Below are 27,955 nucleotides of genomic sequence, written 5' to 3'. Positions count from 1 at the left end.
GAAGAAAAAAAATTAAAAGGAAAAGGCTGAGATAGTTGCTGCAAGAGTCACAGTGGATGCCTCTGCTTAGTGCTTAACTGTTTAAAAAAGCCTCTAAAAAAGTGCCCTCTACAGGAGGAGGCAGGAGAATTACATGCCTCATTTAGTCTATCTTTATGATCACTCGAGCAGTTAAACAAGGGTTAAAAGCCGAAAAATTCCTTACGTAGATGAGGCATGTGGTTCTCTCGCCTCCACCTGTAGAGGGCATTTTTAGAGGCTTTTTTAAACAGTTAAGCAGAGTCATCCATTGGAGAGACTGGCAGCAGCTAACCCAGCCTGCTCTTGCCTTTTTCCTTTTATATTTTTACATTTTCATCATGGCAGACAAAAGCAGAGTTGAAATCCTCTGTGAAACAGCTGGAAAAGGTCGGAGGGAGGGGGAGGAATTCAAAATTAATGTAATTGTAAGTAATTGTATTATTGTAAGTAGTGTGTGTGTGTGTGTGTGTGTGTGTGTGTGAGTTTTATCCGCCTCTGCTGGCGGACTGGCACTTTTTTTATGTCGGACATAGGGCAGGGCGTTTGGACAAAGCGGCAGGGCTTTTGGACGCCCCGGCGCTGTGTCCGCCATAAAGGCCGGATGCTTCTATGTCCGTTTGTATATATATAAAAACTCATATAAACAAACTCATTTTCTTTCCATTCAATTTCATTCTGAGATGCCTTTCTTTATTTCATATAATAAGGAAGGCAGAAGCATTTCAGTTCTTTCAACAAATACTCATTTTTCTAACCAACCACATATAGAATATAAATGTAACATTTGTCTGGTCTTTTTATCTATACTATACTAAACCTTCTGTTACCTGTACAAGTTTTCCTCCTTGCCTTCTTTTTTTGCTGTTTACATCCAGTCTGAAATTATTCATTCCATTTCCCTGATAGACACAGCTACCTTGGTTTTCAGTGCATTTATTTTTCACATTTGTTCTCCTTGTTGCATCATGCAGTAAATTTGACATATATTTTAGTGCACTTCTTTGGGTTCTCGGGCAGGCAGCCATGCTGCTTTAACACAAAAGTACTATATGTATTTGTTTAGGACCCCAAGTAACATATATGAATATCGCACAAGAATTGCTTGAATATTTGTTCCATCAAAATATCAATACATATCCTACTCTTCTTACTGTTTGGTATCAGATTATTTATCAGATATTAATCAGATTATATCATATATTTTACTTAACTTGTGCATGCTTTATTTTCTTTCTATGCCATTATTAACTCCATATTCACACAAAATGTTCCATAATTCAAGCAACTTCACTTTATAGTATTCTTCTCTAAATCAAGAAATTTCCATAATTTCTCACAAATTTGCAAAAGAGCAAAAATCTTATCTGCACCTTCCCTGCCAGCACACTGCAGTTCTCAAATATTTTTCATTGTATTTCTCATACACTTTCAATAAGATTTCTGCCAGATACTTTCCTAGTCATGTTTCACAGGCTTATCCCCTTAAATGTCTATTTGGTTAATGTTACTTTTCCTTTTGTATAAGAGAACTATATTCCAGCTATTAGCCGCTGTCAACACTTCAGTATAGACCAGAGCAGCAAACTGGCTGCTCATGAAAATTAGAGAATTATGCTAACCTATCTCTTTATTGAGATAGGTTAGCATAACACAATCTTGCAATCTAGCCCCGATTGGCCTTTATTTCCTCTTTCTCTTATAACTCAATAAATAATGGATGAGTCTGCTGCATGTGTCTCTTCTGAATAATATTTTGCTTCTCAGACTTAAATATTTCAGCCCTCCTTGCATAAGTAATAGTTCTTGCCTATTTCCTTCAAGGTCATCTCCCTGTTTTAACTACAGTTACAGGTATCATTTTTTATATTTTCATAGTGGATTACTTACACATTTTTGTTATTACATTTGTTTCAGTTCCACTCTTCAATGTATCACCCTCATTTGGATACAAATCTTGAAAGTGCCCCCTCCTGCATTCTCTAAATTTCAACCCAAATCATGTAATCATTTTCATTCTTAATTCTGAATAACATTTGGAAGGGACCTTGGAGGTCTTCTAGTCTAACCCCTTGCTAAAGCAGGAGACTACAGCATTTCAGACAAATGGCTGTCCAGTCTCTTCTTAAAATCCTCCAGTGATGGAGTACCCATAACTTCTGAAGGCAAGACCTTCTTTCTTTTTTCTTACTTCATCGAGAATCCTTTCTCATATGTCATATTAATGTATTTCCATACAGTTCTATGCTATCTTGTAATGTTATTATTTTCACCATGATCCCAACTGTTTCCACATCTACTTTCTTTGCATCTACTTGTATTCATTTTTTGGAGAACTAATCCATGTTCTTTGCTTCTATGTACAGGAATCATACATTCTCTTCATGCAGTTGATGTATTACACTCTAGTTTCTTTTTCTTTTTTTCTTTTTTTCAATATCTATTCCTAGGATTTATTTATTTTTTGCTGCAAAAAAAAAATTATTTGTCCTACATTCAAAATCTCCACTAATTGAATCTTTCATCATAATGCGTTATAATTTTCAAGTTATTCATTTGTTATGTGTATAAAGCTTATGCTTAAATTATGATTTAAAACAGATAAAACTTTTATAACCAGATTTGTTCAGATGGTAACCATTTTCATTTATCCTCAGGTCTCTCTGCATGGCACAGTTACTTTTTCTTTGCTCTCATGTCCTATCTATATAACTTTCCCCCTGGATTGGATTAATGTAATGTTGCACAATTTTCTCCCAATCTCATCTCTGATCTTCCACAAGACAAGACCACCTTTATTCGGATCTATCACTTCTTCCCATTCCCTTTATTTTCATAGACAAGCAGTTTACTAACTTTTTTCATTCTTTAGTTCATGCTTTTTATCATTTATGTGTGTATGTGTGCCTTCAAATCAAAGTTGGCTCCTAGAGTCTGCCTGAACTATTACCTGCAGTTGTTAAATTGGGAGGATCCCATCACTGGATCTCTTGGTTTCTAACAATGTCTTAACCACTACACCAAGCTAGTGCTCCTTTATCATTTACTCGCCTTATATTCCAAATTACAAGTTTTCATATGCAAAATTCATCCCCAGAAGCCCCCATAAATATTTTCATTGATTTTGTCCATTGAGATTTTCAATAAGACAGTAGAGCGCATTCATTACCAGCCTTGGTAATACCTATGACATATATAACATTACCTGTTTACGATAAGCACATAACATTGGTGATTATCAACACATTTTAGCTTGTATGACTCAATCACAACTAAGATCACGGACCTAATATGAAATGAAAAACTGCCTTCTAAGTGATCTAAATGGGAAATACAGACAGATATTTAGAATACATAATCAAATAATTACTTCAGATTAATGTTCTAAAAAAACAATTAATACATTCTGTACTTTGATGTGTACCATTTTCCTCCATTCTCAGATAAATGAATCAAATAAAATATTAGACAAATAAACATAAACATATAGTCCATAGAAAGAAAGAGCAACCAAAATACCAATGAGATTACGCATGATTTTCCTTTATCATGTTGCAGTATCCAAAAATTAGGACTGAAGGGAGAAGCAGAAAGATTTTTAAAAAGAAAGTGCAAAAGTTAAATCTGAGTTAGTAGGAAGAATGAATTGATAAACAGTGATTGCACCTAGGATTCTGGAATTCCTTCGTATACACACACATTTGAAAGCATGAAGCCCAGCTATAAATACAAACTAGTATCAGCCTTGAATTTTTAACTGTCTTCTTTATTAATTTTTGAGCCTTGCAGTTGTATCTATATTCTTTGCTTCTGAATACTTGTAAGAATTCATTGATCTGTTACTGTGAATCTGGTTTAATTTCTTCATACTTTCATTTTCTCTTGCAGAAATAACTGATGTAGGTGAGTTCCTAACACAATTGTGCTTTGTATAAACTTCACGTTTCTCTTGTTTATTTTAACATGAGAATAAAATGGCATACATACACACACATTTCATTTACATTTAAACATTTATCTTTCTTAAAACTTACATAATCATTTTTAAAGTGTTAATATTCAATATAACAAATCAGTTGTGAGCATAAACCAGTTACATGTATTTGTGCTCCAACATGAATAGTCATTTTCTTGAGCTGCTTATAAATTTTTATTTTATAAAGTTTAGGTATGTATGTTTATGTACATATAAATAATTTGTATGGATTTGTAAGAAAGCAATCATTTTGTTTTTGTTCCTGTTCATTTTTCTTTACGTTTAAAGATTGTTTTGTACATTGTTTATGTTAAGAATATTAAGAATATACATATATAGTAAAATAAGTATTAAAACAAAATATTAAAGTCTAAAATGTAAAATGAATCTTTGAAAAACAAGCCATCAAATTATTTTTGATTAATAACATTTAAAAATATAATTCTTGATAGTAACTTGTATTGAAATTTGTCTGAACGCAGACAAAACCTCCTTGAACTGATCTAAAGATAGGATGCTACAAAACCTATTGAATATAGATAACTACTTTTAAAAACTCTATATTCTTGAGGGTTAATTAAATCAATAAACTTATTCAACAATATAATTAAATATATTTTAAAATATTAATGCTTTTATTTTAGTGTGTTATTTTTGGAAGGAGGGTTGCATTTGTTAGATTATCCCTACTATAGAGATCTCTATGTAAAAGAATTTGAGTCTAGTGAGTGTTTTTTCTTTTATTTCATGTATAATCACTCAGGATTCTGAATGTTTAAAAAATTGCATAAATCAAATTTTCTTCCTACCTCTAACTGCGGCACTCAGATGAAAACAGCTTCATTTAATGAATACTTTATTTACTGTTGCAAAAACACTGTACTCCTCTTCTTCTTCGTACCCAAAATCTTTTTGAATGAATAGATTTCACTGATGCTTTGGTTTCCAGAATACACAAGAACATACAGCAATTATTTTGTTTTGCTCTGTATTGCTATACTGCTTCTTGCTACCAAAAAAAAAATTCTCAAGTACTTTACAATATTTGGTTCTGATAAATGAAAGAAATATAGAGAATTTTGAATCGGATTTTTCTTGCTTTTTCCTAATAATGTTGGATTTCAGGTCTCAGTTACATGTTGGCCATGTTGGCTAGAAAGGATTAGGAACTGAAGTTTAAATTGTTTGGAAGCATTAGGTTGAGAAAAGTTGAAATAATCTCACTTTGTTTATGCAATTAAGTAATATGTGAAGATTTAACAATTTTTATCTGTTTAAATATCTGTTTTCTCCAGCTGACCGGCTGACAACAGATGACTTGAATTCTCTCATTGCTCATGCTCACCGCCGTATAGACCAGCTAAATAAGGAGCTGGTAGATATGAAAGTCCGAGAGCAAGAACATATTAAGACAGCTCTGGAAAAACAAAAACTGGAAGAGAAAAAAGCTTTTGAGTCAGCAGTAGCAAAGGCATTGGAACGTCATAAGAATGAAATCCAAATTGAACAGGAGAAGAAGGTAACTAACTAATGAGTGTTTAATTTTCTAACATGCTTTTAAGTTGTCCATTCAGTGTTGTCCAGCAATTGGGGCAATCAATTCTTATTTAATGCTTACTTCAGTAGTGAAATTCAAAACATTTACTACCGGTTTTGTGGTTGTAGCTTGGTGGGAGTGGTGTGGCTTGGTGGGTATGGCAGGGGAAGGATAGTGCAAAATCTCCATTCCCACCTCACCCCAGGGGAAGGATAGTGCAAAATCTCCATTCTCACCCCAGTCTGAGGCCAGCCAGAGGTGGCATTTGCCAGTTCTCCAAACTATTCAAAATTTCCGCTATTGGTTCTCTGAACTAATCACAATTTCTGCTACTGGTTCTCCAGAACCTGCTGGATTTCACCCCTCTCTTATTTGCTTATTAAGACTGCATTAAAGTAGACTTCTAGACAATGGTGATTTAGTTATGATAGCTTTGAGTACAAATTTTCAAGTAGGCTACAGTGTTTGCACTATTTGGAATGTACCTTTACCACAAAGTCCAGCTTCTAGTATGTATTGCCAAACAAGTGCATTAGTGGAATTAACTGAAGTAATGTCTGACAAACCTGAGATAGAATAAGCAATGTATTATAGATCACTCAGAAAAAAGTGCATCCCCATTCTTATGATACAGCTGTTTGAAAGAAAAGAGTTGGATGATTTCTCAAGAATAAAAAAATTAGTTTCACAACTTTGAAAAACATTCAAAAGCAGATGGACAGCAGCCATAGAAGTTTCCTTTGCACGATGTTTGGCCTTCAAGAATTGGGAGATCTTGTAGGAATTAACTCCTACAATCAAGACTGACAGAATCAGGGAAGTTAATTTCCTCTTAAAAGCTTTTATGTTCTTAATACAGTGGCTTGTTCTTCTAAACTTGTGGAGAGTTTGATTATATATTTGGTTAAAACATTGCTTTATATTTCAAGTAATCATTTTGTTTTCATAAACAGTAACTTCTTACAAAGATCATGTAACTACTAGGCGGCTCCTGTGGCTTTGCTACTGGAGCGCCGATATGAAGTCCAAGTTGAAGTTGGCCTCTGCTCTCTTTAAGGGAGGAAACTTTTCACAGAGGCCTTGGACCTGGTCCTTGTTGAAAACAAAGACAAAAAGAAGGTCATGCCATCTGTAACCAAAAAGACGGAATGCAGAGGTTCCGGTTATTTCAGAAAGCAATCCTTTTGTGCCTCTGAACCATCCCCTAGTACCGGACAATATCACTGTCCGAACAATCGGGTCAGACTGGTCACAGGACCATCAGCCATTTCAGGATAGGGGCCGTTAACAGTCCTTTTCCAAGTGGCCCTTTCACGGCAGATCAGGCTCCAGGCCTTTCCATCGCTATAAGTGATGTCCAGCAGATGGCTCCCATTGGAGGCTGCCTGCAGCTATTTCAGACCCGATGGGAACAGACTACATCGGACCAGTGATACGCCAAACAATCTAACTGGGTCTAACCCTGGAATTCATCTCCCCTCTCCCCACCACTTCATCTGCTCCCCATCCCTTCCTCCCCAACCAAAAGGTCCCTGATGGAGCAGGAAATCCAGCACCTTCGGGAGATAAGGGCCATAGAGCCGGTACCAGCAGGACAAGAAGGGTCAGCCTTCTACTCCATCCTGTTTCTAGTCCCAAAGAGCTCAGGAGGGTGGAGGGGGATCCTAGATCTAAAGAAGCTAAATTACCACCTAGCGTACAAATGCTTCAAAATGCAGCCCCTCCAGTCAATATTGAGCTGCATAAGACATGGGGATCTGCTACCATCTATAGATCTCCGAGAAGCGTACTCCACATCCCAGTTTGCAAGGCTCACTGTAGGTTCCCGAGATTCTATTATGCAGCCTACCATTATCAACACAGGGCTCTGCCATTCGGCCTGTCATCGACCCCCAGGACCTTTACAAAGGTTCTGGCAGCTGTAGTAGCGTCATAGAGGTCATGGCCAGTCCAATTCCAAGTCTACCTAGACGACATCCTCATCCAGTCATTTTACCAATAATCAATCAGAGACCTCCAGGTGACAATAAGAAAGCTTTAAGTCCACGGGTTCTCCATCAACCTGGAAAAAGCCACCTCACTCCCACCACAAGATTGCTGCATCTCGGGGCCACAATAGACACTGCAATTGCCATGTCTTTCTATCTCAGGAACAGATTTCCAGCATCACCCGCCTCGTACAACAGGTGCATATGTCACGGGTGTGCCCATTGCCCTGCTGTTGAAGCTTCTAGGCAAATTGATCTCCTGCCTGTTGATTGTTCCGTGGGCAAGATTGCACTCGTGACAGCTCCAATAGTGCCTCCTGCCCCACCAAAGAGCCAAAGCCAGCAACTCACCTGTCTTGATTCCGGTCCCTCACAAGGTTTGGCAATCCCTGCAGTGGTGGCAGTCTCCTGCGTTGAACAAGGGCAGCCTTTTTCACGAACCACATCACCTAACCATCACGACTGACCCCAGTCTGTTCAGATGAGGGGCCCATTTTAACAACCAAGTCACACAAGGCAGGTGGCCCGGCAATGATCTCAAACACAGCATAAACTGGCTGGAGCTAAAAGCAGTGAGACTGGCTCTGCTTCACTTCCAGTTGACCATTCAGGGACACCATGTTATACTACTTACGGACAATGTAGCCACCAAGGTGCATGTCAACTGCCAGGGTGGCACCCGATCCGAGTCACGGATGGCTGGATGTCAGATGTCAGGTTTCTGAAAGATGCCCTTCAAGGGCCAGATGAGCATTGTAGTTCTCCGTGGGCCATCCAGGAAGAGGAGACGGGATAGACGGCCTCCTTCAGCACCCTGCCAGCAAATGGGGGGGCGGGGAGATCAAGGGCCCCAACCCCATTTTTGGACTGGAAAGCCTCCTGAAGCACTCTGCCAGCCAAAACGGGGCACAGGGTAACGTACCCTGTTTTGCTTACCAGATACACTGTGGGCTGGTCCTTTGATATTTCCAGGCCAGCCCCGTGGCTGGATTTAAGCACTTTGCATTTGACATCCCTGCCTTATTGGAACTACCACTACATAGAGAGAAATAAGCAGTGGAGTACCCCAAGATTCTGTTTTAGACCCAGTATTCTTCAATATCTTCATAAACGATCTAGATGAAGAGAATAGAAGGGAACATCAAATTTGCAGATAATACCAAGCTGGCAGGAATAGCCAACACCCTAGAAGGGTAGACTCAATATCCAGATGGAACTTGACAGATATGATGTAGAGAAAATAAAATTTTACCCTTAGGCAAGACAAATCAAATGTATAGGTATAGATCCATGATGATGAATCTATGGCACGTGAGCCCAAAGTGGCATGGGGAGCCATGTCACCTGGCACACGCTGTGTCACCCATTCTTCCGGGTTTCTGGCGTGCAGTCACACGCAACGATCAGCTGGCCTTTGTGTGTGCAGCAGTGCCGGAACCTGAAGAGCTGGTCTTCTATTTTCTGGCACTGGCCAGCTGATCACATGCACAGCAGTAACTGGGAGACTTGCCAGCCGGCCCTGGGCAACTTCTCTTCCTGGTTGTGGCCCAGATGAGTATATGTGTGTGTGCAAAATGCTCCCTTTTTGGCACTCAATGCTCACTGGTATACGTATATATGTAACTTGGCTTAATAGCAGTAACTGTGAAAGGGATCTTTGATTCGTAGCGAACAATCACTTAAATATGAGCCAGCAGTGTGCTAATAGAATCCTATAGAATAATAGAATGCAAAAACAGGTCTGTTTTTTGTTAAGAAAAAGGGCATGCATAGCCTTTAGGAGGCTTATAGAGTGCTCCGGGGGTATGTGCAAAAACAAGCAAAAAAGATATGTTTTTTGCTCATTTCTGCCCTCCCCAGCCCCCAGGAGCACTCTGGAAGCCTAAAGGCTATGCCTTGCCATTTTTGCAAAGGGGGCAGGATTTCAGGAGGCCCAAAAATGCTGTATTCAGTGTATAAGATGCACCCAGATTTTCACCCTTTTTTGAGGGAAAAAGGCATCTTATACTCCGAAAAATACGGTATGTAACTTTGAATTATGTATTCCATTCTCAGCACTGAGACTAAGTTTTACAGTATGATTTCAGACCTCGTGGCTGAAATACCATATCTAGTTTTTAAAGGGTTTTTGCTTCTTCCCATTCCTTGCTTAATTTTTGTTCATTCGGTTGGTTTTTTTTTGCAAAATTTGTTCAATGAATTCTGGACAACAGAGCACTATTTTGTGCCCTTTTGATCTACGTAATAAAAATATTAAACTAATGACATAGTTTACAGATTCACAGGTAATTTTTAAAGATGCAAATACCAATAATTTTTCTAACAGATTGAAGAAGCTCAAGCAGTTATGGAAAGTGAAATGCGAACTCAGTTACGCCGACAAGCTGCCGCACATGCTGATCACCTAAGAGATGTTATCAGAATTCAAGAACTAGAACTGAAGCAACAATTTGACCAGGTGGGAGTTTGCTTTATTATAGTGAAATATTCTTTGTGTAGTGCTCTCATTCTCAGAATTTTTTCTTATTACACAATAAGAAAATACTAGGGCTTCAGAAAGCATTTAGAGGAGTACTTTGTAAGAAAGGATGGCTTCTTTTAGGTCTTTCTCTGCTTTGGTTTAGTAACAGTTTAGGGAGAAATTCTGAAGTACCAATTTGTAACATCATCTTGAAAACCCCTGAAGTAACCATGCTGAGTCTTTCAAAGATGCAGCTACATGTTTTTTTCCTTTTTTTTTTTTTACAGAAGAACTATGTGAAAGCATTTTTTCCAGCATTAGATACTTTCTAATCCATTGTAAAGTACCACTTTTTAATGTTTTGCCTAATTCAAGTAAACACCAACAATGTCCTTTGAACTCACCTATATGCAAGTATTCTTTAGAATTGAGAAATTGCAAAATGTTCTGTGCGTTTTGTGCACAGCGAGTTGTGTGGAGCAGCAAGAGTTGAGTGGTGCGTATCTACAATGAAAGAAATCTGCTTTGCCTTGTCTTGGACATGAAGCATTCTTGGTCTGGGCATGATTTTAAGTACCTAAATCTGGGTAGAGGTGTTTTGTAGACGGGGGAAAAACACCAACAGCAGCCGAAAAATGAGCACAAGGGAAAGGAGGAGCCTAGAAGATTATGAGAAAACCTGGTTCTATTGGATTTGAATACAGTGGCCATGTCTAAAGGGAGATAAGAAAAACAAGCTGCTGGAGAGAAACAGATAAGCTGGGCTTAAATTCTATGAAGCATAGCAGCTAAGAGGATACTAAAAGGAAAGGAGAGCATTGGGAAACTCAGTGGGTAGTATGGCCTACTGCCATGCAAAGGAGGTGAAGAGAAACATAGGGGGGAAAGGTTTCCCGATAGTCGTATACATTTACTGATTCATGTACGTCTCTATTCAGATGTATTTGTGGATATCTTGGAATTTCCTTTATCAAATTTATGATGAAATTCTAAATATCCAGAGTACTGACATATTACCAGATTTGGGGGGGGGGGAGGAAGTGGCAGATAATTTATGAAGTAAACTTTTTAAAAATCTTTTGGTAGAATATGATCTTTCGTAATTGTTTTTTTTAAACATTCCCAGAAATATTTAATAATGAATTTAACATTTTTTTCCTTTGAGGAATAGTTATTTGAGATGAATATTGCTATAAAATATTACGTATAATTAGGAAATTGGGAAATAATCTCTGTGCAATCTTGTAGTAACCTTGCTTTTACAGCCTCAGAACTTTGAAATATTGATCTTAGTGAACAATTTTCAAATGAAATTTTCAATCTGTTATCATCTTAATATGCTCTTCTGCTCCACTTGGCAAGTCCCTATTGGCTTGTATTTATAGAAATTTAAGTTGTATCTCCATGCCATTAAGCTTCTTAGTGCCCTTGAATATATGGAGAATAAAAAATGTATTCTGCTGAATGTCAGAAGATTCTCCCTTAAGATTGTCTACTCAGTGCATGAAGATTAAGGATATAAGGATGTTTTTGCAAATATGAACATAATACAATGAATAGCTTATGAGGGGTCTTTGACAGGGCAAGCCACTTGAATATAAAATGAGTTGTAAACTCTACTCCTTACTAGTATTGATGCTGTTACTAAGTTTGGATAATGAAATGTCTGCAAGAAAATAACCAAGCTCAGAGCACCAATTTTGCCCCTCATAATGTGAACACATTTTCACTATGTTTTTTTTCCTTTCAGAATTTATCTGAAAAACTCACTGAACAAGAACTTCAACATAAACATCTTCATCAGGAACAGATTGACAACTTCACTCTGGATATCAATACAGCCTATGCCAGGCTGAGGGGAATCGAACAGGCAGTTGAAAGTGAGTGCGGCATGTACAGTTGTAACAGGAATGTGCTATCTTTAGTAAAATCTGGGTGGCTTATTTATTTATCTGCTTGTTTTGCAGATGGCAATTCCATTCTAGCAATCTAGTTCTGTACCAGAAAGTTTATCCTGAGTTAATAGGTAAAATAATCTAGTATTTATAAACAGGCTGGATTTCTGTATTGCTCTTTCATTTCCAATGGGAAACTTTCAAACTCTGCAGAAGAATTACATTGTATACTAAATCAGTACAGGTAATCTGTGATTTACAATTTAGTAATTTCTGTTGCTAAGCAAAGTGGTCATTAAGTGAGTCACACCTTATTTTCCTTTTACATTGACTTTAAGTGAAACACAGTTAAGCAAATAGCTTTCCCTCTTAACTTTGTCAGAAGTTGGCTGAAAAGTCAGAAATGGCAATTACATGACTGCAGGACACTCCCACTAACATACTTTTTGCTATCAGGCCAGATGTTACTTAACATCTCACCTAATGTCTTTATAACCTAACATCTGGTTATAAAGCAGAGCACTTGTAAGTTCTAGTCCCCCTTTAACCATGAAAACCAGGCTTCTACCACTCTCTTCACAGAGCTGTTGTGGGGAAAATAGGAGAAAGCAATATTATGTTTGCCACCTTGAGTTGTTTATTAAAAAATGAACACAGAATATAAATAAAATAAAAATGAAACAAATACATACCAATTTTCAAACCACCAGGATTTTTATTTTAGCCTTAAAAAGCATTTTACAAGTTGGTGAGGCCCGTTGCTGAAGATGTTTTCTGTTTCTAAGCCTTAGGTTGCTTCCAGATGCTCCATTTCCACCAAATAAAAGAAACCACCTCCTTTCTCACTCCCAGAACAACTCTCACTCCCACTACTGCCGCCACCTGCTTTCCTGCTGCTCCTTCTTACTGGAAACTGGTCTGATTAGGGAGGAGTCTTAATAGGGCAGAATAGCATCAGTCCAGATGCCTGGCCTCTCAAAAACATTATTTTACTGCAGTAAAAGAAAATTATTTCTGTCATGTTTGGTGTCAGTGGCTCAGCTTTACTATAAGGTGCTATGAACTGCATTTTAAATTTATTTGTATCTATTGATTTAGAATGTGTTCAAGCTTATAAATGAACATGTTTATGCATTCTAGATTTTCCTTCCATTAAATGTATGGGATTTTATGTTACAGGCCATGTGGTTGCTGCAGAAGAAGCCAGGAAAGCCCACCAGTTGTGGCTTTCAGTTGAAGCTTTAAAGCAAAGCATGGAAACTGCTGCTGGGGATAGTCCCACAGAACCTTTGGAGGATGCAGTACAGTCCATCCAACTCAGCTGTCCTAATGATGAATTTACCCGGGCCTTAACAGCTGCCCTTCCTCAAGAATCACTCAGTCGTGGGGTATACACGCAAGAGGCACTAAGGGCACGCTTCCACACAGTCCAGAAGCTGGCTAAAAGAGTTGCATTGATAGATGAAACAAGAAACAGCTTGTATCAATATTTTCTGTCTTATCTGCAGTCCCTTCTCTTGTTTTATCCTAAGCAGCTGAAGCCACCGACTGAGCTTGGCCCTGAAGACCTGGATACGTATAAATTGTTTTCTTATGCTTCCTACTGCATTGAACATGGAGACTTAGAATTAGCAGCTAAATTCATCAATCAGCTGAAAGGAGAACCCAGAAGGGTGGCACAGGACTGGCTGAATGAAGCTCGGATGACCTTGGAAACAAAACAAGTGGTGGATATCCTGACTACTTATGCTAGTGCTGTGGGCTTGGGAACAACTCAGGTGGACTAATATAAGCCAGCTATGCAGGACTCCTATATCTTTAACATTAGTCAACCAACATACAAGATTTGCAACAGTACTGGGAATTGGTGTGAGACCTAAATTGGTTCCAAACCATGCAAGCAACTCAAGTGTCATTGTGGGGAAAAAAGTTCCATCTCCTAGTACTCTTATAAATCTTAGAACCTGTTGCATTTGCATTTTTTCCTTCAGCCATTTATCATGTCTGGACTGTGTTTTTGTTTTTGTTTTAATCTACATAACACAGTTTCCAGGTATTACTGATTGAGCTTGTGAACCCACCAAAATAATGTTTATAACCTCTTACTGATTTGCCATTTGGCTCAATTAAATAAATGATATTTAAACAATTTATTTTTCACTGCTGCTTGGATAGATTAAAAAAAACACAATCAGATAGTGTCAGAAGCAGATGAAAAATGCATAAAATTATGTGGAAACAATCTGCCAGTTTCCCTTTTATCTGTTTCCAAAGTGTAAATATCTCCTATTTGGTATTGACAGATTTTCAATTTTCAGTGTGCTTTTAGCAATGGAACATTTACACATTTTCTTTATGATTTTGATACAATAATTTCTCCCAAGCAAATTCTGCATAAGCCCTGAAAACTATTTATCTGAGCATTAAAGGCAACACCACTTTTATTTTCCTCCAATATGAATCAATTGAGTTTTTCCATTTATTCCTATGTTTAAAAAATATAATATCCTTCTAATTGAGAACAAATGCTGTCATCAGCTGAGTAAGTCTACTTAATAAAATAGACTACATTGTCTTGAAATAAGTTGAGACCACATCTATGAGCATCCCATGGCTCTGAAGAAATGTTGCTATTTCTGTTTACATGTGTAGAGAGGTTGAAAGAATAAGGAGTCCGATTTCTACTTTACATTGCCAGACCTCTTCTCATTTAAGGAAAAGTGTGTTCAGGTAGGACCAACACTCATTCTCTTCCATCTCTCTCTAGCTTCTGAAATGTTTGCAAAGCGGCAGGAAAGTCCTCGCAGTGCCTCAATTTTGCAGTATTCAGCCATACTTTCATCCGCATTTCTGGCAATCTTTGGCCATCTTGTGGAACACTTCAAAAGTAATGCTCCTTAGATTAACAATATAACATCACCCAACCCTTCTCAAAATCACCAATATTTCTCTTGAATAAATTAGTGGTTAAGGCATCATGCTAAAAACTGGAAGATCTGAGTTCTAGTGCTGCTGTAGGCACAAAGCCAATGGTGTGGCATTGGGCCAGTCACACACTTAGCCTTAGTAAGAAGGCAATGATCAAACTTTGGGGAAAAAACTTTGCCAAGAAAACTGTAGAGATTTGTCCAGGCACTCATCAGGAGTCAAGATTCACTCAAAGGTAAACACAAAAAACTACTACTTGTAAATCTCCAATAGCCAATACTGTCCACTTGCACAAGGTTTATATGCCACCTGACATTCAGAATCTGAATGGCTTACAGCAGAAAACAGGCAAAGATGTTGAAAGAAAACCAATTCAATTTTAGGACATGCTCGCTACCCTAATCAAGGCCTCGAAGAGACATTTTTAAATGACGGTAAATTGAGTTGTGTCTCTCTGGAGAAATATTCGAGGGAAAGTGGACTGACAAGTCCCCTTCCTGGGTTTGATCACATGACAATGTTTGTCTAATGGGATATTATGTTAACTCTGGACAGGAAAATTATTTAAAATAAATGATCCCTCAAAGAACCAGGCCTATGCCAGGAAAGGATTTATGTGGTAAAAAGTGTCTTCCTTTACACCCAGAAGCTAAATGGCCACTAGTGCAACTCATTAGGTGTTAATGTGGCATGCATGGTACATGTATTAATGCTCATGTTGCTGTACACTGAACTAAATGAAGCTTCTCAAAGTAAAGTGTCTCAAAGACACTTTTTTTCTTCAAAAGGCAACAGGACTTTTTTTCCTTAAAGAAGAAAACATCCAAGAATGTATGGGGGGGGGGGAGAGCGCATTTGAAACAACTATGACCTGGATGACAATCTCCATAGACAAGCTTCTAAGTGGCTTGGGCAGCTCCTGCAGAGCACATAACAATCTCAGCTCTTCCAAGTAGTCCAGAAATAAAAGATACGTGTATCAATATTTCCTTTATTGTAACAATAATAGAATCTTTCCAATCCAAAAAACATTTCTCTGTTCTCCAGCCTTTATCTAACTAGGGAGTGTCCCTTCTGCTTCCTTCAACCCCATTTCTTATTTGGATTCAGATTTCATCTGACCATTGTCTATGATGTGGCTCTTTGTCCTGTCTTCCAAGATTATTCTCAGCCTAATGTCCTTACATTAGGTGACCAGCATATAAGTGACTACAGCCGTGATGGTGAACCTATGGCACGCATGTCACAGGTGGCACGTGGAGCCACATTTGCTGGCACACAAGCCGTCAGCTCCGGTGTGCATGTGTGCACCGGCCAGCTGATTTTCAGTCTTCTGGAGGGCTGGGAGAGCAGTTTTCACCCTCCCCAGGCTTCAGGTAAGCCTCCAGAGCCTGGGGAGGGCAAAAACAGGCTCAACGGATCAACCAGAAGTTAGTTCCCGAACTTCTGGTTGGCCCTGTTTTTCGCCCTTGGCTTCAGAAAAGCCTCGAGTTGGGGAGGGTTAAAAACAGGCCCAACAGGAAGTTTGGAAACAAACTTCCGTTTGGCCCATTGGGCCTGTTTTTTGCCCTCCCCAAGCTTCGGGAAAGCCCCTGGAGTCTGGGGAGGGCAAAACTCCCCCACCCTGGTGTGTGTGTGTGTGGGTTCCCGTGTACATGCACAGGTGGGTGGGGCACATTGAATTGTTGGTGTGGGCATGCATGTGCGCGTAATAACGCACACACACAATTTTGGCACCCCTTTACAAAAAGGTTAGCCATCACTGAACTAGAAGGTCTCCTAGTCATAGTACCAGTTGTAACTGGTACAGAAGAACCTCTGCAAAGATCTTCCAAGCTATAGTTGCCACATGCTCTCCAACCTGTTAATCAAGAAAATTCCATCTGTACACTTATCCTGAATGGAAAATGGTCCTTCTATTATCTAGGATTGGGTAAAGCCATTTGGTCCTGGTAAAATTGAACCTGAATCTCTTACTCCCTTTCCAACCCACTCAGCTCTAGACACTGGGACAAAACATTGCAGCATTGATTGGTTTACCTAAGATAATAGCAAGAGCATTTAAAACACTACCCATAGTGTTTTACAGGACTCTCTGAGCATTTTATAAATGTGAGCATATTATCCCCAACAGTCTGAGTCAACCTTGAGTTTTATCAGAATCAAACTCCAGGCAGTTAGCCTGCAATACTGCATTCTAACCATTGCACCACCAGAGCTCCTTACTACCCTGGTGGTTCTCACCTTCCCTAAAGATGCCAATTTTTGGGAACAGGAAATGAACTTTAAGGCATGAACTACCAAGAAAACTAAATGTTGGTTTCTTGGAACTAAAGATGGAGCACTTGCCACTTACATTTTCATTCCATTTATCATCAATATACCTTTATCAATTCCGTAACTATGAAGATGTTCTTCATAAGTGATGTTATCGTCTGTACTTCCAACAAAAGATAGGCACTAATGAGGGAATGTGCCACTCACTCACATTGATGACCTTATCTAATTGGACTGGCAAATAAATAATCACGCTCAGAAAGAACCAAGGGCTGCATACTTACGACGATACTTGGCTGACTAGCAATTATGTGGCCTTGGTTAAAATGCCACTATATTTACATTTTTCTGTGAGTCTACAAAGTATGTTTATCAGTCATCTTGCTCTTATGCTGTTGGTATAACAGCACTGAGTTTTCTTCATAAGATTTTTTTTTTGTCTTGGGCATAAATATTTTCCTAGTTTGGTCTTGAAAAAGGTTGGTATTGGACCGATGAACCAATATTCTTAATAAGTAAGGTTTTACTCTTTTCACTATTCCAGATAACATGGGAATTCCACAACTTCTGTGAAGTGTTTTTCTATAGTACAGTACACAAGTTGCCACTTGTGGCATCTGTGGGATCTGCATTTGGTTTTGAACACATCTCCCTTCTTGGGAAGTAGCCCCTGCTTTCAGGAAAAAGGCATTTTTTTCTCTTCCCAAAAAAGGATATCATAATTAACATTTTCATAATTCTCCATATTAATCATATTTTCGTACCAAAATTAACTTCTTGCTCTTCAGGATTCAGAGCCACACCTGCTTTTATTCTGTCCAAAACTCAAGGGATATGAGGAATTCCAAGTAAGAGATATTTTGTTTGTACATTTTTAGCAAGCTATGTTGTCAGCAACAAATATAAGTCAGCAACAGCTATAAATTCCAGAAGAATCAAGATCACAGCTGGAATTCCATTGGCTTGTCTTAGTTAATTCAGAGAGGGGTACTCCTTCCTCAAAAAGTTACATTCTTGACTCTGCCTACTGGAGCAAGGAAGAAATGTAGACCATCCTAGGATTCCTTGCTACAGGAAAAGTGTATTCACAAATCATCTATTTTCAAAATCAGTCTGTTTTTTAAAACAAGCCAAAATAAACATGTAAATCCACCACCAAATCAAATGTGTACTTAATTAAGGGGGAAAATACTTTCTACACCATACTGCTTTTGAAATTAACAAATCTGCAGAACTGCATTGTGACATTGATAAAATATGTGCTATTCTAACAATGGTGATATTTCTATTCTGGGCTATCTGTTTAGAGTTTTGATATATAAAAGAAAAAAAAAATCCTTAGAAGTTTGTAACATTCTAAAGCTCTTTAGTCAGTTCAAATAGATTTAGTTTAAATTTTAAAAAAACCTGTTGAAAAGAGGCAAGTGGATTACTCTTTATTTCTGATAGCATGTCTAAACAAAATGTAGATGGAATACAATAAGAAAATAATTCTATGATTCTGGCAGACAATTTGGGTTTTCAAAACGGAGCTTGTGGAGAACGAGAACAAACATTCCAAAACAGGTGAAACCAGAACTTCCTACCAATTGCCATCAGATTGGAATCCACATGATAATACCACCAATATAATACAGTTATGTACAAGGCTCACAGAGATTTTCAGGGCCACTCCCTGACAGCTGTATTGAAATCAGGTAAGTTACGTTGTTTTTTTTTTAGAAAAGAGGAAGTAGTTTCTCTTCTGACACCTATTTATAACCACCGTTTCCTTCTATTATATCAATCAGAGTCCGCCTGGAAAAAGAAAAAGAAAAAAACCCCACATGAGTACAATTATAGATTTGTCAAACTGCTGGCACAACTACAATTTTATTATTGGCAAAAAATATCTGCATCAAAAGGGACAAGGAACACCTACAAAGAAAGAATATGATATACTGATCAAAATATCTCAGGACAGGGAAACTGAACTAAGGCATGAAACTCACTTGATGGCTTGGGCTAGTCTCTTTATTTCTAGCTATAGAAGGTTGCTGCCAATTAAAGTGCTGCCAGGAAAAGGGAGAAAGATGATGTACTCTGCCTCAAATTCTTGGAGAACATCAGGTATGAATTCAAATAAGTGGAACAAAATAGTCAAGAATATTACTATATCAGCGAATTTCCATGATATATCCCAGGTGCTCTGAGCAGTAGCCATCACAGCTACATACTTGCTAAAACTTACCTTTGTTCTTCAGAGAGTTCAAATTCTTCTAGAGTTGTCTTGGCGAGCACTGACGTTGATTGTATACCATATTCAGCAGTCAGCTTTACTAGTTCAAGTGCTTTATCTGCTTGGCTACTTTGTTTAATACAGCTGAACATCTCTTTCACTGTCAAATCACTGCATAAGAAAAAAAGGGATATGGATACTGTAGTGGCATCTGTAACATAGTTTGATGGGAAAATATTTTATTTGCCAAATTATGCTGGTAACTATCTAGAGATGGTAAGCCACCTTTAGGAGAACTAGGGAGAACAAGTTGAATAAATAAATTAAATAAACTACTGTGAGGTGAAAAATTTCTGAACCTGATAACCCAATATTTATTGTAAACACTAAAGGCACCTCTTCATAACCCAAGTAATTAGATGAGTTCCATGAACAGGCATCTATCCAACCAAAGCAGCTTTCCTTAAAAGTCTAAGTAGAGAATCTTAATTTGACAAAGGAAAACACCTACTGACAGAAAAGTTTAACTTGAATAATTATATTTTTCTGTTCTAAAAAACTGCTAAAATAAGACTTGTGTTACCATCTTCTGATTCTTGAATTTCTGATGATATACAATATAAAGGCTTTATCTATTCTACATCACCAGAAATTCAGGGCTTCAAACTGCTTATCCAAAGAAAGAAAAAGATAGTTGTAGATTCAGTCAAATTATTAATACAATGCAGCTTAGTTTTCTCTTCAAGATACTATCACAATGTTCTTTTCTATATTGAAGAGTAGGCCAAGAAATGGTTATTTTTCTCAAATGCTAACAATTAGCAGCTAAACAAATATACATTCCATGTCCAGATCATACTTCTCTGCAGTAACCAAAAATCTTTAAAGGTGAATTAAAAGCTTCAAAGGCTAATGAAACTTTCAGTATTCAAGCAGTGGAGGTAAATTTCTGTAAAGGATTCAGATGTTATTGCACCTACAACTGTAGAAGTTCTCTCAACAGCTCTGCTTACTCTGCTAATAAAACCACCATCCATCTGAGGAAATGACAAGCTGACATTTGGTGATGGAACTGGGCCAGCACAGGACAATACATGGCAGAAAGCGGCATCCTAACACTGGAGAAAACTAAGGGTCAAATGAGCCTGAATGCTAATGAACATATCAAATCAAAGGGAAAGTAAAGACTGACATTTATTATCAGGACTTCCAAGGGGCAAACTTTAAAAGACAAGCTTACCTGGGAACATGGGAGTATTTTTTAAAAAGCTGTAGCATGTTCCTATTTGGAGAGGAAAGAAATAAAAATTACCATTTGAATGTAGAGATGAAAAAAATATGATCAGAAGTCCATCAAAAAGGCTTGACTTATTGGTAGTCCTCAGTTTATAATTACAACTGAGAGCAAAATTTCTGTTGTTAAACAAAATGGTTGCCAAGTGAGTCACACCCAATTTTACAACCTTTTAAAGCCACAGTTCTTAAATGAATCCCTGCAGTTGTTACATGAATCAGGCACATTAAGTGAATGCGGCTTCCCCAGTGACTTTGCTTGTCTTAAGCCAGCAGGAAAAAAATTGCAAATGAACACATGACCAGGGGATACTGCAATTATTGTAAATACATGCAAAGAACCCAAATTTTGTTCATGTGACCTTGGGAACGCTGTGAGTCATTAAGTGCAAGGACCTGTTGTACACCACTTTTTTCAATGCAGTTTACTTCAGTCGCTAAATGAAGGGTTGTAAATCAAGAACTACATGTGTATATAATCCCAAATCTTATCTTTCGACAATATAAGTTATGTAGTCAATGAAAAAAAAAGAACTAGATCTAATTCTCCAGGAAAATCCAAAATCCCATTAGAAAATGTTTTTTTTCTAACTGCTAATAACCCAAAATGAAAAAACCCTATTGAATCAAATAGAATTCAACTTAGGAAAAGAAATAAAATGTTCACAGAATATGGAATTTAATTAATTTTAACAACAGTTCATATATAGTGGAACAAAAAACACTATAAAAACTAGTTTCTCATTGGGTTATAGATAAAGATTGGTGAATGCTTTTGGAAACATCTCTAGCCATAAAGATGAAACTGGTTTATAAGCGTGGTAGCAGCTTCACTCATACTTCTCCCTTGAACAAGTTGACATTTTCCAGCAGTAGAAAAAAAACCAGCCCATAATATTTCTATTATATTGGTAAAAAATACTGCCAATTAAAAGGCTTTTTTTCCTGCCCAGATGCTACATATAAACTGCCTTTAGTCTAAAAGTGAAGCAGAAGAAATGAGATAACCAGTCAGTAGCATTAAAGTATTAGTGGACTTTACTGGGTACAACTTTAAAATTTAACATCAGGCTCCATGCCTTTAGCTATAGTCCTCCTCCAGGAACTGCTTGAAGGAAAAAGAAAACACAACAATAGCTAAAGGTCTAGATATCATTATATTCTCTCTCTGCCTCCCCAATGTACTTTGGGGCTTAAGTTTTCAATTAAGGCTCTTTAGAGTAAAAGTTGTACTCTGCTTCTACACTGAGTAAAAGAGTCAAAGTCAAAAGATGGTAACTGTAATTGAGTTAGATAGATTTGACTTCTATGGTTCAGGAACCTGGGGTAAATTGTTTTATTTCAAGATTTATCTCCAGAATGAAATAGAAATTAATGGCAGGGACTCTTTTTTTTTTTTGTCTTACCAAGCTTCCTGCATTTTGCCAGCCCTGGCAAAAAGTATTGTGATGTTATTAAGAGAAGTGTCTTTCCAAAGGAGTTGCATGTTCTTGCTCTTTAAGTCATGCAAATTTTTTATATTTTCAGCACAGTCAGCAAATGCAACTTGGGTCTGCAAAACAATAAGATACTTAGCATCTGCAATCAAAAGTAGCAATCTAGCAATGAATATTACTTCAGATATGAAGCTAAAGTAGTGCTTGGCAACTCTAGGTACACCTGCTGTAGTAGACAACACCTTCTTTACAGAATTACTATTCAACCCAGCCGTATTCTGAAAAGTACAAAGAACACTAAGACCATCTTAAGATTTTACAGGATGTAAGGAGGTTAATTTGTCCCCGTGACAACTAAACTCTTTCAGGCCAATGCAACTAAGCAATTCCTGTATGGCTAGTCCTCACCTAATGACCCTTCCTTCAACAACTGTTACTATTGCACTAAATAATGGATACTATAACCAGTCCTGTTTATGACTGATTACAAATGAATTTATGGCTGTTACAGTGCCCTCCATGGTCATTTGCTGAAAACTTATGTGCTTGGCAGCCGACCTGCATCTACAACCAGAAGGCAATTTAACTCCTCCCACTGCCTATCTTGTCCCTCATCTCTGCCTTTTCAAACACTTTGCCTTCAGCTGATCTTCGCCCTCTTGTTACTCTCACTGATGAGGTGCACCCAGCCTGCCTCACAAAGGCAACTGCTGGCTATGTAAAACCATCCTGAACAGCTGTCTCATGAAGGACCACACGAGGCATTTCTTGTCAGTAATGAAGAAGATCACGGCAGTCAGTTGGGGTGGTGGGGACAGGGGCAACGCAATACAGGGTGGTGAGGTGGTGGAGTGCAAGGTGGCCAAAAAAGCAGAGTTAGGGAAGAATAAGTAGGTGGGAGGAATTAAAGTGCAGGCAAGTGCAGTATAGCAGGAAAGGTGAGAGATTCTAGGGTAATGACTGCAGAGTTGAAAGCTGCAATTGGGACTAACGAAACTGCTGTTGCTCAGTGGTGTGGTCATATAATCACTACGCAAAAAGAAATTCCAGTCCCTTTTAGGGTATTAAGCAAGGACTACTTTGCACATTTTCTACTAAAGGATAGCTTTCCTGATGTTACAACTCCAAAATTATATAGACAACAGTAAACCTATATAACTAAAATGGTTGTGTATTTGCTATTCTTAAATGGCAGAATTCATTTTAACTTTCTTCACTCATTTAAATTAGCTTTATTTTTTACATATTTTAAACTAATTTTAAAGCTATACTAGACAACCTATACTCCCATAGTCATTATTTTGGAGTATTTCGTTGTTTAAATAGAGAAACAGAATGACCAAGGGTAGACAAAAATGAGTAGGAGCAGGAGCGACTTCTGAGTAGTTGCCAGTTTTCCCCATTGAGTTTCTTATGGGAACTGTCAGACAGCAATGGAAATCTCCCCTTCTTCCCTCTCCAGCAGGCAAGGAAATGTTTGCTGTTGGGTGGGAAAGGAAGCAAGAGGACTGCAAGACTAACTAGGAAACTGCAGTGCTCCATGGAATACCAAACACTGGGTCATACAAATGAGTGAAGCCACATCCACATGTGTGGGATGCAGGCAGCATGTGCCCCCCCCCAAAGTTCTCAGAAAAACCTCTATGGATCTGGTCTCTGGTTCCCAAAAGTTTTGGGGCCAATGTATTATAAATAAATATATTTCCCATATCTTTTTGGCGTGCACTGGGCTTTTCTGTTATTCTAGCTTTGAAATGACTATTATATGATGAATCATAAACCATTGTTCTTTTTCTATTAATAGGTAGCTATGTGTTAAGAATCTGAGGTGCATGAAGATGAGATATGCCAAGTGAAGAAGCAAAGGAAAAGGATAAGATTTCTTCCAGTGGTTTACACTGCTGAGAAAATAGAGGAACTTTCCTAATGTGTATTGTTTTACTGCAAACATGGACATTATTGCTATTCCATCAACTGAAAATTAATCCTGCAACATTTTTCTACATTTGTTTCAATAAAAAATAGTAAAGGCAGGTCTCCTAGATTCATTTAATCACTAGCTAATTCATGCCATTGACCTCTGCAATTTTTATAAGTGTTACCATTTTCCATATCCCATGTTCCATCAAGACTCACCTCTGGAGATTGTTTGTCTCTTGCCATAAGAGCCAGAACTTCTTGTACAATAATGTCTTTGAGACTAAATCCAAATTGCTTAATATCTGAACAGGAAAGAAAAGTTATCAGAAATAAAATAACTGCAAACAGTTTTTGATCAATGAAATTAGGGACTTTATTAAAACAGATATATGTATGTTTAATCCTTAAATTCAACTGAGCCCAATTAACTATTATTTTATGGCTACAGATATGTTGTAAAATACAAAGTTAGGAAAATGTAGACACTATATGAAAGTTAAGCTAATGGGAGAATGACAGATACTTTGTTTTGATGAGCAGTGACATTATGATGGTGAACATCCAAAAACTTTCCTGATTCAAGCTAGTAACACCACAATGTGGCTCTGGTCTAAATGCACATTTAAATTTTACTGATGCTCAAAGAGGCAAATCTGCCTAATACTGGTTCTTCTGACTAAATTGGGAAGATGATTTGCTTATGACATTGGAAACAGGAGAACAAAGTATAGTTAACCTTTCCAAATCTGAGGAATCAATTCCAAGCAATCGCCAGAGTCCAATGCCTGAAGAAGCAGCATTATTGCTCTAATATTTGGATAAAATGCCTGAGGAAGAAATGCAAAATTTTGGATAATCAGTTTTGAGTCACTGATGTTTAAACTTTTAAAGTGACAAAAAATAAATTAACAAATAATACTTACTGATGGAACCAGTTCTTTATACCACTTCAACAAAACATCAAGGTTTTCCATCATAGCCAACAATTCAAAAAATGACATACTATGGCAAAGAAAGAAATAATTAGTTATTAAAATGCGATCAATTTCAAAATGGAAAAGATTATCATGTAATCTTCCTAAATTTCTGTTCTCACTTCTCAAACAGCTGTAACTTAAGATAAAATCTTAATGTTTTGAACCTCGAAGAAAATGCAGTAGATAGTATAAATTACCTAGCCTTACCTAACAAAATTAAAATCACCTGCTAGTAAAACTTCACTTATAAATTTGGAATGGGTCACTGTTTACTTCTTTCTAGGTTATGTTACGGTAGCCATTCTAATATAAGCTCTATCTTGTAGATCTGACATTATCAGTGCTACTCCAATATTATCTACTGATGGAGAAACAAGATCTGCAACTTTAGGGTCCTCCTGGACTCATGGCTCCATTTGGGTTGTGGGCCTTACCTGGGGTAGGAGGACCTTCTATAGTTAATGATGTCTTTATCACTTTTTTTCAACTACTGTAACATACCATCCTTTAATCTGCCCTTATAAAGCACTTAAAATCAGTAGATGGTCCAAAATGCAGCAGCTTTTGGGCTTATTAATATTGGGAGCACATTATACCTTCCTATGGCCCGGCACTGGTTACTAATAAACTTATTAGTATAAGTTTATACTAATTTGTTTTAACCTATAAGGCTCTATGGCTTGATATCAGATTACTTTCAGAACCTTATTTGCTACCTAGAATCTGCTTACCCTACACAATTGTTCCAAGAAAAGCATCCTGTGGTTCCTCCCTTTTTTTTTTTTTGGGGGGGGGGGGTGCACAATGCCAGTGATGCTACTTCTTGGTGGCCATACTGATCTTTTGGAATGGACCTGATTGCTATTCAAAATGCTCCCTAACTGTCTTTGGCAAAAAGTGCTCCTTTTTAGAGAAGTTTGGGATTGATGCTGTTCATTGTTATTTTATTGTTTTAATTTAAAATATTTATTATTCTGGAAGTTTTGTTTATGTCATCAGTGAACTGCTGAGGCTCCTTAACAATGAAATATAAATGTAATTAACAAATAAATTCAATAACATTCAGGAGTTAAGAATAAATCTATTTCAATTCTAATCTTCCTGCCTAATTGAAACTGTTGATAATTCAATTCTATAATTATGAATGCTAAGTAATAATTACTAATAAAAGTTCTTCTGTGTCATATTTCCCAACATTATCCTGTTGTCTGCTTTCTCCACCATTTTATGTAGCCAATACGCAAGTTGAACATCTTTCAGTTCCAGACACTGCAATAAAGGAACAAAATATGAATCTTTGAATACAACAAATAGCAGCTATTCTGCTACACAGAACATCATATATATTTTCAATTTTAACAAGAAGCACAAAATCCTAATTCATATTTTATAAATGGTTACAAGTTAATAAAATATCTTTAAGATGATGGATAGGTGGCAGGTAAGATTAAAAGAGCAAAGTTTGATGGCCTCATATTGGATTGCAAGATTATTTCACACATTTTCTCTAGAGAGAATATACCATTTTAAAAATTGTTTTTAAATCTAGCTAATAATACATTAATAGCCAGAAAGGTACTGAAATATATATTTACATTTAAACAAGCATGAATGTGTATCTACCTCAATATACAGAAATCAAGTCCACTTACTGTTTTCATCGCACTTGGAAAGAAGTAGACTGGAAAAGAAGAAGTAGCGATTGTTAATTTTGGACATTCTCTAGCTATCCAAAAGGGGATTTCTTAGGATTACTGAAACAAATTCAAAGGACTCAGTAACAATTCAATATATGTATCAAATCAAAGAACTCTAGCACATTGCTTCTCAAACCAAGATACCACCTAAAGCTATGATGACATAGCCTTTACCCTATTTTTCAGAGTGTAAGATGGACCTCCCCCTCCCCCCAAGAAGATGAAAATTTGGATGTGTTTTATACACCAAATGTAGCCCCACCAATTTGCCAGCCCCCAGCCTTTGGCCTCTGCCTCCCAGTAATTTACCTCCTTGCAGCAAATGGAGAAACTGGGGCCTGCAGAGGCAGCAATAGACTATAGCAAACCCTTTTTGGCCTGCGTACCATAAGGAGGAAAAGCATGGGGGGGGGGTCATGCACAGGCGTGCCACACCCATAATGCAACATGCAAACTCCCCAGTGTTCATGCGAGGAACTCCCCCCCATTTTTCCATGCTTTTTTTGCCCTCCCCAGGCTCCAGAGGCTTTATAGGAGCCTGGGGAGGGCGAAAACAGCCTCCCTCGCCACCTTGGAGGCCCTCCAGAGTCTTCAGGGGCCTTCAGGCGGCTTTCCTGAAGACTCCGAAGGGCAGAAAATGACCCTCCGAGAAAACCGGAAGTCACTTCTGGTTTGCTCGTAGGGTCGGTTTCTCCTGAGGGTCCCTGAAGCCTCCGGAGGGCTTAAACCAACCCTACAAGCAAACCGTAGGTCTGTTCCCGAACTTCCGGTTTGCCCATAGGGCCATTTTTTTGCACTCCGGAGGCTTTTAAAAAGGCTGAACTCAGCATCCGTGCGCTGGCCAGCTAACAAGGCAACGCCATGCGTGCCCTAACAAATGGCTCCACGTGCCACCTGTGGCACGCATACCATAGGTTCTCCATCCCGGGGCTATGGCAATCCAATACAGCTGATCATTGGGAAGCCAGAGCTTAAACTAAGTGAAACTTGCTGTTTGCTGCAAAGTGGCAAATTGCTGGGAGGCAGAGACAGATTTTTTTCCTGCTAATTAGGCTAAACTGAAAAAGGCTTTATTGTAAGGAGGTTATAAATGCCTATAGAATGTTCAAATTATTAGTCTTATTTTTTTAAAGACTGCTTTATTATTAACTTAACAAAATGAAGAAGCTTTTTAAAATAAATGCTTGATCTGAAGAGGCCCAAGTGCTAGTGTAATCTTCTTTTAAATAGCAGAGAATAATGTATACTTCCAGAAGGCCACATCTATCTTATTAGCATCTGTACAAGTATAGTCTGAAATGTAAACCACAAAGTGTATATCTTCTGTATTGTTT

The 27,955-nt window shown here is 37.8% G+C and overlaps 2 protein-coding genes across 4 annotated transcripts in view; one reads left to right on the top strand and one right to left on the bottom strand.

Annotated features, from left to right (window-relative positions):
• Positions 1-14,024, top strand: part of IMMT (inner membrane mitochondrial protein) — a 50,024-nt gene extending 36,000 nt beyond the window's left edge. For both annotated transcript variants that reach the window (XM_087713315.1, XM_087713314.1), the window contains 4 exons: positions 5,290-5,513; positions 9,846-9,977; positions 11,731-11,860; positions 13,055-14,024. In XM_087713315.1, coding sequence (XP_087569441.1) covers positions 5,290-5,513; positions 9,846-9,977; positions 11,731-11,860; positions 13,055-13,662 — 1,094 coding nt within the window. In that variant the 3' untranslated portion in view covers positions 13,663-14,024. The remainder of the gene's footprint in view (positions 1-5,289; positions 5,514-9,845; positions 9,978-11,730; positions 11,861-13,054) is intronic.
• Positions 14,025-18,500: 4,476 nt separating this feature from the next.
• The window catches only part of PTCD3 (pentatricopeptide repeat domain 3), a 35,196-nt gene continuing 25,741 nt past the window's right edge, over positions 18,501-27,955 (bottom strand). The window contains exons 16-24 of one of the 2 annotated variants that reach the window (XM_014076218.2): positions 26,577-26,605; positions 26,087-26,193; positions 24,871-24,949; positions 24,684-24,774; positions 24,164-24,249; positions 21,998-22,143; positions 20,539-20,580; positions 19,311-19,469; positions 18,501-18,877 (exon numbers count right to left, since the gene is read on the bottom strand). In XM_014076218.2, the coding sequence (XP_013931693.2) occupies positions 18,832-18,877; positions 19,311-19,469; positions 20,539-20,580; positions 21,998-22,143; positions 24,164-24,249; positions 24,684-24,774; positions 24,871-24,949; positions 26,087-26,193; positions 26,577-26,605 (785 nt within the window). In that variant the 3' untranslated portion in view covers positions 18,501-18,831. Of the gene's footprint in view, positions 18,878-19,310; positions 19,470-20,538; positions 20,581-21,997; positions 22,144-24,163; positions 24,250-24,683; positions 24,775-24,870; positions 24,950-26,086; positions 26,194-26,576; positions 26,606-27,955 lie in introns of those variants that run through there. The other variant, XM_087713316.1, reaches the window with a different exon arrangement.

The sequence above is a fragment of the Thamnophis sirtalis genome, unplaced genomic scaffold, assembly GCF_051295495.1.
Source record: "Thamnophis sirtalis isolate CommonGarterSnake01/CBP01778 unplaced genomic scaffold, rThaSir2_p1.2 scaffold_4, whole genome shotgun sequence".
Classification (NCBI taxonomy): domain Eukaryota; kingdom Metazoa; phylum Chordata; class Lepidosauria; order Squamata; family Natricidae; genus Thamnophis; species Thamnophis sirtalis.
This window is presented reverse-complemented; position numbering and strand designations above follow the sequence as displayed.